General features: G+C 40.5%; 1 protein-coding gene across 1 annotated transcript in view; it reads right to left on the bottom strand.

Annotated features, from left to right (window-relative positions):
• The window catches only part of MELK (maternal embryonic leucine zipper kinase), a 92,217-nt gene extending 79,969 nt beyond the window's left edge, over positions 1-12,248 (bottom strand). The window contains exons 1-4 of the mRNA XM_043565613.1: positions 12,092-12,248; positions 5,194-5,289; positions 2,376-2,461; positions 72-188 (exon numbers count right to left, since the gene is read on the bottom strand). Of these exons, the coding sequence (XP_043421548.1) occupies positions 72-188; positions 2,376-2,461; positions 5,194-5,251 (261 nt within the window). The 5' untranslated portion in view covers positions 5,252-5,289; positions 12,092-12,248. The remainder of the gene's footprint in view (positions 1-71; positions 189-2,375; positions 2,462-5,193; positions 5,290-12,091) is intronic.
• Positions 12,249-14,116: the final 1,868 nt, after the last annotated feature.

Raw genomic sequence — 14,116 nt, 5'->3', positions numbered from 1 at the left:
TTTGTTATAGCAGCCCAAGTGGACTAAGACAGAAACCAAATACCTTTCAGTCTCTAGACCATACTACTAACCTCAAGAACCATGAATATTTTGTTGGCTGTCTCCAGCACATGGTAGAGTTGACATATATGCTGATGTCTCAAGTTCTTCAAGGCCTCAATCTCCGTTTTGATACGGGGCAAATCACTCTGTGACAAAACACAGTACATGAGCAATAAACCTATTTTGGAAGTGCTCCAAGCACCAATAACAAAAGCTTTACTACTGAGTAGCAAAAGCAACCAATAGCCAAATTGTTCAACAGCACAGAAAAATACAACAAAAATTATCTGTGTGTACATAAAGAAAGGCCTTGAGGGTTTTATGAAAGACAGTTTGATGTGGGTGAATAATACAATGTCCAGAAAAATCAAAACAGTCTGAGAACCCCTTAGGTTAGCATTCCAGGGGCGTGCCTGGATGGCTCAGTCAGTTAAGCTTCCAACTCTTGATCCTGGCTCAGGTCATGATCTCTCAGTTTGTGAGATTAAGCCCTGATTTGGGCTCTGTGCTGGCAAGTGTGGGACCTACTTGGGATTCTCTCTTTCTTTCTCTCTGTTACCTCCCTGGCTTATGCGCACACACTCTCAAAATAAATGAATACATAAACTTAAAAAAAAAATTGAAGGAGAGCCTGAATTGTCAGTTGACGGATTATTAGAAATAATTTCTGATTAGGTCACTGTATTTTGGCATATAATTTGGAAGTAGTTCAAAGAATTGAGGGACACTGCTGCACTAGAACTCCTCACATTCTCTCTAATTTATTCATGTTAATCAACACTTACATCCTTAAAAATAAAAAATAAGAAAAAAATAAAAGTAAATAGATATGAACACTTGATGTTAAATTCTGTCTCATTCCAACAAGGGAGTCCAAAAAAAGTCCTATGTGTCTAATTAAAAAATCTTACTTTATTAAAATCTTCACTAAATTAAAAAATGTTACTTATTATGTTTGATAATTACCAACATTTATAAAATTTTCGCGTTGTTTTACTCAGTGGTACACTACTAATAATTATAATGCTAACTCAATCCACAAGAAAAAAAATGTTTAACACTCAGATTTTTGGTTAGAGGAAAAAATAATTTTTTTACTGTTTTCTAATTTATCTTCAAAAAAAAAACACTGGTGCCTAGGTTGCTCAGACAGTTAGGTTAAGTGTCAGACTTCCGCTCAGGTCATGATCTCGCAGTATTTGGGTTTGAGCCCTGCATTAGGCTCTGTGCTGACAGCTTGGAGCCTGGAGCCTGCTTCGTATTCTGTCTCCCTGTCTGTCTGTCTCTCTCTCTCTGCCCCTCCCCTGCTCACACTCTCTCTCTCAAAGACAAATAACATTAAAAAAAATTTTTTTTAAAACAAAAAGAAGAAACAGCCACACATATATACAAAGAGACTAGTAAATTCTCAGCAGGAGACCAAAACTAAGAAACCAAATGATATGAGCAACAATAAAAAAATTAGAAACAAAAGACCACTCAGGGTGACTTCAAACACTAGAAAGGGTTTAATAGGCCCAAAAGACCATCAAAAGAGACCCATCTTCCCTTAATATAAAAACAATAAACTTTATGTACATTAAAACCAAAACCACATATTGAATGAGCTGTTTCAGGAGGTAACAATCAGCCCAGTCCTGGAAACACCCATGTATATGAGCAAGAGGCTGATTACAAAAAGGACTTAATGATATAACTTCGAACGTCAATTTGAATAAAATTCTAGAGCTCACATCTATCTATCATAAAAGAGATCAACACTTAGCAAGGGGATCGTGAGAAGGTACAGGAGATATTAATATCCAGAAACACCTGTAATACTATGAAACATCTGTAGGAAAATGGACTCCACAGACCAGATATGTACCATGGCCTGGCATTAAAATTAAGGACAAAGTAACCCCTTCCCCAGATTACTTTTTAAAACCAGAGATTTAGGGGCGCCTGGGTGGCGCAGTCGGTTAAGCGTCCGACTTCAGCCAGGTCACGATCTCGCGGTCCATGAGTTCGAGCCCCGCGTCAGGCTCTGGGCTGATGGCTCGGAGCCTGTTTCTGATTCTGTGTCTCCCTCTCTCTCTGCCCCTCTCCCGTTCATGCTCTGTCTCTCCCTGTCCCAAAAATAAATAAAAACGTTGAAAAAAAAAAATTAAAAAAAATAAAAAATAAAAAAAAAATAAAACCAGAGATTTATACCTAACTTGCAATCTAAAAAACAAGCCCAACAAGCCATAGAAAGATCATTCTAATGAAAGTAGTAACTAGAACATAGAGCAAATTCAGGTTTTAATTTACAAAACTGATCTATAGATATTTTTTAAATAATTTTAACTTACCCCTAGTGCATTTTTATCCATGATTTTTATAGCTACCATTTCTCCAGTGAGGATATGGCAGGCAAGTTTGACCTTTGCAAAGCCACCTAAGTATAGAAAAATGTGTTACGAAGAGATAAGCAAGAGTAACCTAAAATCATCATCAGAACAACCTGAGGACTCAGGCACAAATACCTCTCCACATGCTTTTATTTTATTTTTTTTAAGATTTTATGTTTAAGTAATTTCTACACCCAACATGGGGCTCAAACTGAATCCGAGATCAAAAGTTGCATGCTCTGAGCCAGCCAAGTGCCCCTCCATATGCTTCTAAAAAGCTCTATAAATCATATTTTCCTGGAAGTTTGTGGCTTTTTCTTCCTATCGCTTCCAAAGCACTAGCCATGACTTTAACCTCTCCTCATCCGATGTCTAGCTGAAGATTTTTACCATGATAGAATCTTTAACTTTGTAATGAAGAAGTAGGAAAACAGAATTCACTGTTTAGAAATTTGCTTTACAAGTAACATTGCAAATAAATTTGCTTTATAATTAAAACTGCTACAACACAATATAAAGTTGTTGAGATAAAAGACAATGGGAAACATCTACTGTTTTAAAACTGGATCAGGGCGCCTGGGTGGCTTGGTCGGTTAAGCGTCCGATTTTGGCTCAGGTCATGATCTCATGGTCTGTGAGTTCGAGCCCCGTGTCGGGCTCTGTGCTGACAGCTCAGAGCCTGGAGCCTGTTTCAGATTCTGTGTCCCCCTCTCTCTCTGCCCCTCCCCTGTTCACGCTCTGTCTCTCTCTGTCTCAAAAATAAGTAAACATTAAAAAAAAATTTTTTTTTAAATAAATAAAACTGAATCAAAAGGATATGATTTTTCAAAACTGGATCAAATGCTAGATAAATGTCTACACTTTGGTATCTAAAACAAACTGCCAACTTCATATTTTGAAAAAGAAGCTCCTGGGGCACCCAGGTAGCTCAGTCAGTTAAGCATCTGACTTTGGCTCAGGTCATGATTTCACAGTTTGTGAGTTCAAGCCCCATGTTGGGCTCTCTGCTGTCAGCATAGAGCCTGCTTCATATCCTCTGATCCCCTCTCTCTGCCCCTCGCCCCCCTCTCAAAAATAAATAAACATTAAAAATAAATAAATAAAAAGAAGCGCTGGAGGTCCCTGCTATGGTCTTCCCCATCTCAGTAAATGGCAACTCAACATTTTCCAAAAATCTAGAAGCCATCCTTAGCCCTTCTCTTTTGTCTCCCACTACATACCCAACCCATTAACAAATCCCACTGGCTCTGTCTTCAAAATACATCAGTCGTTACCTTGGGGGAAAACAGACAGGTATTGACTAGAAATCTGTCAAAAAAAAGAAATCTGTCTTGATGGGAGCATGGAACATATAGGTGGACATGTTTGTAAAACTCCATCAAGTGGCAACTGAGTGGCTCTGTTGGTTAAGCATCCAACACTGATTTTGGCCCAGGTCATGATCCCACGATTTGTGAGACTGGGTCCCCCAGCACAGAGCCTGCTTGGGACTCTCTCTCTCCCTCTCTTTCTCCCCTCCCCTGTGTGCAGACGCACATGGTCTCTCACTCTCTCTCAAAATAAACAAACATTAAAAAAAAAACTCCAGGGGCGCCTGGGTGGCGCAGTCGGTTAAGCGTCCGACTTCAGCCAGGTCACGATCTCGTGGTCCGGGAGTTCGAGCCCCGCGTCGGGCTCTGGGCTGATGGCTCAGAGCCTGGAGCCTGTTTCTGATTCTGTGTCTCCCTCTCTCTCTGCCCCTCCCCCGTTCATGCTCTGTCTCTCTCTGTCCCAAAAATAAATAAACGTTGAAAAAAAAAAATTAAAAAAAAAAAAAACTCCAGGGGCGCCTGGGTGGCTCAGTCGGTTAAGCGTCCGACTTCAGCTCAGGTCACGATCTCACGGTCCGTGAGTTCGAGCCCCGCGTCCGGCTCTGTGCTGACCGCTCAGAGCCTGGAGCCTGTTTCAGATTCTGTGTCTCCCTCTCTCTCTGACCCTCCCCCGTTCATGCTCTGTTTCTGTCTCAAAAATAAATAAACGTTAAAAAAAAAAATTTAAAAACAAAAAACAAAAAACTCCATCAAGACTAATGCACTTTGCATATTTTACCGTTATACCTCAACAAATTAAAACACATATACGTACAGAATCACACCCCTTTCACTACTTTCACTGCTATCACCCTCATCCAAGTCACCATATTCTCTACCATCACTCACCTAAATTAATGCAATAATCTCTTAACATATCTCTGCTTCTACCCCTGCCTTTCCCAACTAATCTTTTCACAGTAAAGCAGCTAGAGTGACCCTTAAAAACAAAGGTCAGGGGTGCCTGGTTGGCTCAGTTGGTTAAGCGTCTGACTTTGGCTCACATCATGATCTCACAGTCCATGAGTTCGAGCCCTGCATCGGGCTCTGTGCTGATAGCTCAGAGCCTAGAGCCTGCTTTGGCTTCTGTGTCTCCCTCTCTCTCCGCCCCTCCCTCACTCACACTGTCTCTGTCTCAAAAATAAAATTAAAACATAAAAAAATTTTTAAAATAAGAAAAAAGCAGAAACAAAAGTCAGATAGATCATTCCTTGGCTCAAAACTCTCCAGTGACTTTTATTCTAAATAAAATGACCTACAAGGCCCCTGCTACTATTCTCCTCTCTTGCTCTGCTTTTTCTTTCTAAAGTAAGTTGAAGAATTTTAAAACTACACAGGTTAAACTGAAAAGCTCATGACTGCCCAAATGCACTGTTATTCCCAAATAGTTGATCTGTCCTCTGCCTCCAGGAAAAAAAAAAAAAGATTACCTGTCCCAACAGTTTCATATAATTCATAGTATTTGAGAAGTTCATCATAATCTTTCATAGTCCTCCTGGAAGTTTCTACAAAATTACAAAAGGAACCTGTAAGACAGAAATAGTACATGACCAAAAAAGGAACTACTATGAGATTACCTTATAAGTGCAAATATAAATAAGTCTTGGGCATATAAATGATACAAAAAAAAAAAAACCTGATTTACTATATGGTAAAAAACAAACAAACAAACAAAAAGCCTGGATTCCTATCTCATACCACACATAAAAATCAATTCTAGATCAAGCAACGACTTATATATGCAAGATAAACTTTAAAACATTTTTAAAGAATATTGTCATGATTTCAGGACAGAAGAGAATCTTTTAAATAAAGTGTTAATCATAAAAAAAATGTTAAAATTAAGAACTTTTGCCCATTTAAAGACATCCTTAAAAAAAAAGAAAATCATAAATGTGAGAAAATATTTGTAACACTTATAAACAATGGGTTTTTATCCAGAACATACTATATACAATATAGAAGGCAACCCAAAAGAAAAAATAAGCAAATGAAATAAAAAGCATTTCATAAAGAAACACAAAGGACCAATAAAAACATGAAAAAACATTCAATTTTATTAGTTATCAGGGAAATGCAAATTAAGATTCCAATGATATACAATTAAAAAAATATATGATACATATTTTATTGCTATGCTCAACTTATGTATGTTACATATACAGTTGATCCTCGAACAATGCAGGGGTAAAGGGCACCAACTCCCTTGCAGAGTTGAAAATCCACATATAACTTTTGACTACCCTAAAACTTAACTACGAACAGCCTACTGTTGACAGGAAGCCCTATCAATAACATAGTTAATTAGCTCATATTTTGTATTTCATATGCATTATATACTATATTCTCACAATAAAGTAGGCTAGAAAAAAGAAAATTTATTAAGAAAATCATAAGGAAGGGGCATGTGGGTGGCTTAGTCAGTTAACTGTCCAACTCTTGATTTTGGCTCAGGTCATGATCTCAAGGTTCGTGGGATCAAGCCCCATGTGGAGCTCTGTGCCCTGTGTGGAACACAGAGCCTGCATGAGATTCATTCATTCTCTCTCTCTCTCTCTCTCTCCCCCACCTCCTGCTCACATGCACTGTCTCTCTCTCAAAATAAATAAACTTAAAAAAAAAAAAAAAGAAAATCATAAGGAAGAGAAAATACATTTACAGTATTGTACCCTATTTACCAAAAAAAAAAATCCAGGTATAAGTGGATTCACACATTTCAAAATCATGTTGTTCAGGGTCAGCTATACTTTCAAGCATGTAACAAAAAATATATAAAAATTAGTTGTAAAAACGTCTTTGGTAGATATTGTTTGATTTTGTCTTCCTGCATTTTAAAATAAGGTAGAATTTAAAAAAAAACCAAGGACAAGTAGGGCCCTATTGTGTACATGACTGCATAAGGTCACACTCTTATCAGCTTTGTCTTATTTGTGGAAGATATGCTCTTAGTTGATTTTAACTAGAGATTAGCAGTATCTGACAGAAGTGCTACTGCAATCAGACTGTCAACCCCGAATTTTTGTTTATTCATTTATCATACAGATGTGTTTACTGAGCACCTATGCTGTGCCAGACCTGCGCTTTGCACTAAGCCTTAAAATGCAGAAGGAAAGAAAGGTGGTTCCTGCCCTCATGAATCTCGCATTCTAGCGGAAAAGACAGTAAGCAAATAATTAAAATTTGTCATAAGTACTGGGAAAGAAATAAGCAACAATGGTGAGAATGGGTTGCTGAGACGGTAATATTTAAGTCAAGATCCGATTCAAAGGATGAAAAGTGAGAAAAAGAAAATCAGCCCTCAGGCAATCAAATTGGAGGTGGTTAAAATAATAATCCTTTCTTACATTGATTGCTGTTTTCTCATCCATGACATCCTCCCACCTCTTGCTTCCTAAGATACCCATGTGCTGAAATGCCCCAGCTCTTTGACAGCATCCATTCTAAAACGGGTTCTTGCTTCCCTAATCCTTTCTTAAAATCACCACCATAAACTCAGATCCTAGAAGGCCCTTCTCAATTCCTAGTAAGTATGGTTTCTCTTGCTGCAGCAAGGTTACTACACCTAATATTTTTTACTACAGATGTGTTCTTAGTGGTTTTGGTCGATAGACCTTAACAGGAGTCATTAGCCCAAAAAGAATGAGAAGATGAGCACTGGGAAAAGAGGGAATTTTAGGTGCAAAGATTCCAGGGGGAAAAAAAAAAAGTTGACATGTACTGAACTGAAACTGCTTTTAGAGGTACCAGCAAATGGAAATGCAGATTTGGAGCAGGGACAATGGGTTAGCCACATGAAAAAAAAAAGAATACTGGATCTCTCTCTCACACCACACACAAAATCAGTTACAGTTAGTACAAAGACTTAAAAGTGAAAGACAAATCTTTCAAATGCAGACAGCTAAGGTCTTGCCCACACCAGACCTATATCTAGGAGTGGGAAAAGGCAGAAAGAAACGGAAAAGAATTAAAAGAATACCGTTTCATAGAAGCCAAGAAGGAAAAAGGTAAAACAGTAAAAGATAATTTCTAGGAAGCAGATTTCTAAAATTTTCTAAAAGTGCGCATTTATATATAGGTCAAGTCCTAGGACATGAGTTTTGGTGTTGCAAAGTGGAGCTTTCATTATGAGTAGACATGGGGTGAAAGATCTCTGAACCTACAGAGAAATGGTTTCTTTAAGGGACTCTCCTTTCTGGAGGGTGGTATGGAAGGACAGGACTAGGGATTTCACCTTGGGAGGAGATGCCCTGACACCCCTTAGAAAGCCAAGCAGGAATCAGAAGGCCCAGGAAAGCCGAGATCACTGAGTCAGGCACCAAGAATGTCCCATCTAGGCCAGCACAGCACACCAGGACTCTAAAGTTCACAAAGGGGTTTGAAGCCAATGCCCAGCTAGAGATGAAATCCTCCCTTTGCCTGGCCTCACCCCTATGCACAAATCTCCCTTGGTGACTTAGCAGTGGAGTAGCTGTGACAGAATAGCGTTCAGGATCCTCAGACCCATTCTCGCTAACATTTCAAAACATTAAGTGAGTACATGCATATCCAACTGGGACTTGGGAAGCAAGTTCCACCTGGAAACTTCATTACTGCCTCTCAGTAGTGAACACCTGGTATTGGCGCTCATTTCTAGAACCAGACAGTCTCCCTTCACCGACAGGCAGACCTCTAGCAAGCCACCGAAGGCTCAGATTGATGGGTGGCCAGCACCATGTTCACTACCTTCACATTCTCTGTTCTTCGTCCTGTCTCATCCAGAGCTGAGTGGCCAGCATGTTACTAAGCCTTAATAATGGTCATGACTTTGGAAGATCTAGAATGCACGTTCAACCTCAGAAGTGTGGTAAGTTTATAAAAGAAAAGGAGAGGGGTGATTGGGTGGCTCATTTGGTTGAGCGTCCAACTTCAGCTCAGGTCATGATCTCACGGTTGCCAAGTTCGAGCCCCACGTCCCACATTGGGCTCTGTGCTGACAGCTCAGAGCCTGGAGCTTGCTTTGGATTCTGTGTGTGTCTCTCTCTCTGCCCCTCCCCCGTTCATGCTCGCTTGCTGTCTCTGTCTCAAAAATAAAATAAATATTTAAAAAAATTTTAGAAAAGGAGGTCCTTAACACAGTGAGGATGGGCATCTTCTTAAATCAAAGTAGAGAAAAAACTGAATGAAATAATCAAAAAAAGCCTAGGAGCCTCAAAGGATATTTTTTCAAAGATCCTTTTAAATCTCCTTTTAAAATGCATAAAGCACTCTGATTCCATGAATCATTTTACTTAGAGATAAAAGATAAATTATGGTGAGTATAAAGCCTTCAAAAATTTGTTCAGTGAACAGAATGCTATAGCAGAAGCTCTGGAAGGGAAATTCAAACTCAAGGAAAAACATCAGCCTTAAAAAAAAAAAAAGTTTTAATTTCAACGTCAAAGCTATTATAGCAAGAAAGATAAAGATCATGGGCAAAAGACATTCTGATCCAATAAAGAGTAGCCATTTCCTAGGAAGAGACGGCACTGGGCCAACTTAATAAGCAGACTGAATTTTTAATCTAGCTGAACCTGCATGAATGGGGTAGGGCAACAGAAGAAGCAACGTCAGGCCACAGTAAAGTTGGGGATATACAAAGGAACTTTTTTTTAGTTTATTTATTCATTTTGAGAGAGAGACAGAGAGCACAAGCAGGGGAGGGGCAGAGATTAAGAGAGACAGAATCCCAAGCAGGCTCTGCACCATTAGCAGAGAGCCAGGCTCAAACTCACAAACCACAAGATCATGACCTGAGCTCAGATCAAGAGTCAAAGCCACCCAGGTGCCCCCACAATGGAACAGTTCTACTTCCACTGGAGTGGCAAGTTACTTCAGGCAAGGAGATATCACAGTGGTCATATTTATTCTCACTGGCACCTAAGGCACAGGATAAAATACATCCTTAACAGCAGTACTAATTAAGAAATCTTTTAAAGAGTATTTGTCAGCGGGGCAAAGATGGGAATGAAGTGGAACCACCCCAAAAAGGCAGGAAACATAGGAACTAAGAAATTTCAAAACAGGCAACAACAGCAGTAAAGGTATAGTCAACATAAAAAAATCTTTGGGCTCCTGGGGTGCCTGGACTGGCTCAGTCAGTAAAGCATGCGACTCCTGATCTCACAGTTGTGAATCTGAGCCCCACAGTGGGTGTAGAGATTACTTAAAAATAAAATCTTTAAAAAAAAAAAAAAGAAAGGAAAGAAAAAGAAAGGAAATCTTTGGGATCTTCATGAGGGAGAGGACAAAGAGCAGATTAGAAATGGGGGAAGGTCAGGCTATAAATCTGTTTACAAAGTTGCCTGCTATAAAAGTAGACAATCAGGTTCATTAGAGCAAAGCCCAACTAATACTGGGTATTGAGAACACATGGGTTAAAGAGGAAACACAAAGAGACATTTCAAAGCCTAAAGACAAAGAAATGGAAATGGGCAAAAGCTTCACAAAGTATAAGAATCCTACTTGCCACCACTGCCCATATCTAAATTCCATATAAAGAACTGGGCGATTCCAATTGCCACACTCAAAAGGAAAAAATCATTTGTATGATGTTGAAAGTCACATCCCCCGATGAGGAATATAAGAATTCACCATTAACTTTTCTTAATAGATTTCTCCCAAGTGAGTTTTGAACTTCCAGGTCATGGCCTCGAGTCAACTAGCAGAGATCAACTTGTGCCAATTTAAGATGGAACCACGCACCTTCTCTTTCTCTTTCCTTTTTATCTACTCCCCCCACCCTCCTATTACACCATGCCTTTGGATGAGTAATACAAACGTGGGCCTAAATTATATCTACTGAATCCAGGGATCATCATTTTTGATGCTTTTGGAAGAAAACTGGTGTTTGCGTTGCAAACTGCTTTAATGACAACAGATTTTACTTGGTTTTCAAATTTTGTGGATGTGGAGCTGGTTGCAAATATTCTTAAGTGCCCTGTTTATCCTCAAAAGTTTGGAAATATACAACACAAGAAGAACAGGGCTAGAGGAACCCAATTCTGTAGCTGCTTAAAGGAGATGTATGATCAATGTGGAAGGCAGCCTCTCACCTGTGGATAATGAAGAAAACTAGACTCCAATCAGTTACCTGAACGTCCTCTGAGTGTGACTAAATAGAAGAACTGGGGGCATAAACAATTGGGATGTTGCACTTCCCTGAGGAAACAAGCACTGCTTAGATAATAGGTTTATTATTAAAGTTTATAGAAGAGCAACAAATTAGGGGCAATTTCCTACTAATAGTATTATTTGGGCTATGCTATTACTTGCTGGGTAATACGTTTACTTCATCTATGAGCTTGGTAAGATACTGATGCTGAAGATCTTTCAAATGAGAAGTAGAATACCGAATAGCTTATAATGTGGCCTTGTAATTGATACATTTAACATCCTGTCTTGCTCCCTTGCATTGGCTTCTGAGAGCACCAACGAAGAGGCATTCATTCCTAAAGACGTTCAGGGACTCATTTGCCCATCTGGTGGGTCCACAGTAGATACGGAGGAAAGATAGATCCACTGGTGAAACAAGCCCGTGAGGGTGTAGTAAAGGAGTTTCTGATTTCTCCCAAACAACACAGTAAACAGAAACCAAAATATGAACAAAAAAGGGAAAACAGGCTTCTAAGCAAAACTCCAGGTACCTCTGAAACCCACCGCCACTTTACCCCGTTCCACCACCAAAGAGAAATACCAAAGGTAAAGCTCAAGTACGATTATTCATCCAAGGTGCTTGCTTGGGACGCTCGCCTCTAGGAGTTCCCCTTTTTCCCACCGGTTTCTTGGTGGTGCTGCTCCTTGTACTGCTTTGGCAGTCAGGGCATATCCCTTTTTGCGTAAGCCTCTTAAGCCACTACTTTGGGAAGGCGAAGGAAGAGGAAGGATTTGAACTCTGAAAAGGGGGTGGTAACACACAACACATTTCCTTTTGAACTGCACTGCCCCAGTAAACTGGGTTGTACGAACAGAATTAATTTGGAACCCTTCCTTCAACTTCTTTTCGCGGAGACAGGGTCACGGAAACGTGGCAGGCATGGAAATCACAACTCTCGCAGTCTCCTGAGCGGCAAACGCTTTGCCTGCACCTCAGTAACCCTGAGGTAGGTAGGATCATTATCCCCACTCACAAAGGAGAAAACTGGGGCGTCGGAAAGGCTGACTATACCAACCGGGAAGTGGGTTCGCAAGGTGGGGTTCCGGGGAAATTCTCCAGTCTCCGGAGAGCCAAGAACAAGCCGGGCTCGCGCCGCCACTCCCCCACGCCGCGCATAGCTCCGACCCTGGCCCTCATCTATGGCGGGACACACTGACCTGAGGGGCAGAGGGGTGGAGAGCCGGGGGGGCGGGGCCGGGTAGAAGCACACAGGAGGCGGCCAGCCGTCCCGAGCGAAGCAGCGAGCGCCCACAGCCCCTGGTAAGCTTTGGAATCGTCTGGTTCTGGCCGCTTCCGCCCGCCAAGGAAATCAAAACTCCCGGGCCGGAAGGGGCGGGGCGGGGCGCGGCGGGGGCGCGCGCGGCGCCGGGAGTGGGTGAGACGGGGACGCGCGGGCTCGCTCTAACCGGGACCGGAAGGGCTGGGCAGGGAACCGGGAGGCCAGTTTTTGTCGGCTAGGCGAGGCCCTGTGACGTGACGTCTTGGTCTTCAGACGGGGTACGCCTTCACCGGAGGGTATGTAAAGAGTCTGCAGGGGGCGTGGACATACAAAGTTTCCACGTAATTCTACCTTCTTACGCCCTGCTTCCTAAAACTGATCTGCAGAGAAGTCGCTGGTCTTAATGGTTCTCATTTCGTCCTACCCTTGCCTAGTGGCCCTTCTCTCACCCATCAAATACTAGTATACTCTCACCGCTCCAAATCACACTAAAATGTATTGCCACCAGGTGTAAAACCCTCAGGGGCCAAATTAATTGTCCTTTAGGTTATTAAGGGTACCAAAATCACTAACCCAGCATCACACTGGAAATCTTTCTTATACAGTTCACTATCTGGTCATTATTTATGTGATTTTCATTGCTGTATGAATTACAATGGTAATGGTAACTCTATCTGGAAGAAAAAATTAAAAATTATAGCCACAGGAAAGAACATTAAGTATAAATTTGCATATGCATTTTTAAAAATTTTTAATGTTTATTTTTGAGAGAGAGGACAGAGTGTGAGTGGGGGAGGGGCAGAGAGAGAGGGAGACACAGAATCCAAAGCAGCCTCCAGGCTCAGCTGTCAGCACAGAGCCCAGCGCTGGGCTTGAGCTGGGGAACTGTGAGATCATGACCTGAGCCGAAGTCCACCGTTTAACTGACTAAGCCACCCAGATGCCCCTGCATATCTATTTTTAAAATAGACCTGACTTTTAGAGCAGTTTTAGGTTCACAGGAAGTTTGAGGGGCTCCTAAACACTCTGCTCCCACGCATGCATAGCCCAGCATTATTAATATTAATTAATTATTAATATCCCTCATCAAATCACCAGAGTGGTACATTTGTTCCAACTGATGAACCTACATTGACCCCCAAAGACCATAGTTCATATCAGGGTTCCCTCTTGGTGTGTACATTTTATGAGTTTAGACAAATGTATAATGACATGTATCCACCATTAGAGTATCATACAGAGTAGTTTCACTGCCCTAAAAATTCTCTGCTCTACCTACCCATATATAATATATATGTGTACAATATATAACATATATTGTATATATGGTATATATTATTTTACTTATATTGTATATGCCTATTTTACTTCATTGCAGTAACAAATTATATATGCAATATATATGTGTACTATATATAACATATTTGTACAATATATATATGTGTGTGTGTGTGTGTATATATACATATATATATATATAGTATACATTATATATATCCAGCACTCTATTTTACTTCATTGCAGTAAAACATTATATATAGGGGCGCCTTGGGTGGCTCAGTTGGTTAAGCGTCCAACTTCGGCTCAGGTCACCATCTCCCAGTTTGTGAGTTCCAGCCCCGTGACGGGCTCTGTACTGACACCTCAAAGCCTGGAGCCTGCTTCAGATTCCGCGTCTCCTCCTCTCTGTGCCCCTCCCATGCTCGTGCTCTGTATCTTTCTGTCTCTCAATAATGAATGTTAAAATTTTTTTTAATTATGTACATAATATGTAATATATGTATAATTAATATAATTATATATAAATATGTATGTGTGTACAATATATATGTGTACAATATATAATTTTTTTAACTTTAATTTTTAAAATTTACATCCAAATTAGTTAGCATATAGTGAAACAATGATTTCAGGAGTAGATTCCTTAATGCCCCTTACCCATTTAGCCCATCTCCCCTCCCAC

This window comes from Prionailurus bengalensis, chromosome D4, assembly GCF_016509475.1.
Source record: "Prionailurus bengalensis isolate Pbe53 chromosome D4, Fcat_Pben_1.1_paternal_pri, whole genome shotgun sequence".
NCBI classification, from domain to species: domain Eukaryota; kingdom Metazoa; phylum Chordata; class Mammalia; order Carnivora; family Felidae; genus Prionailurus; species Prionailurus bengalensis.
The sequence above is the reverse complement of the archived record's forward strand: the minus strand, read 5'-3'. Positions and strand labels throughout refer to the sequence as shown.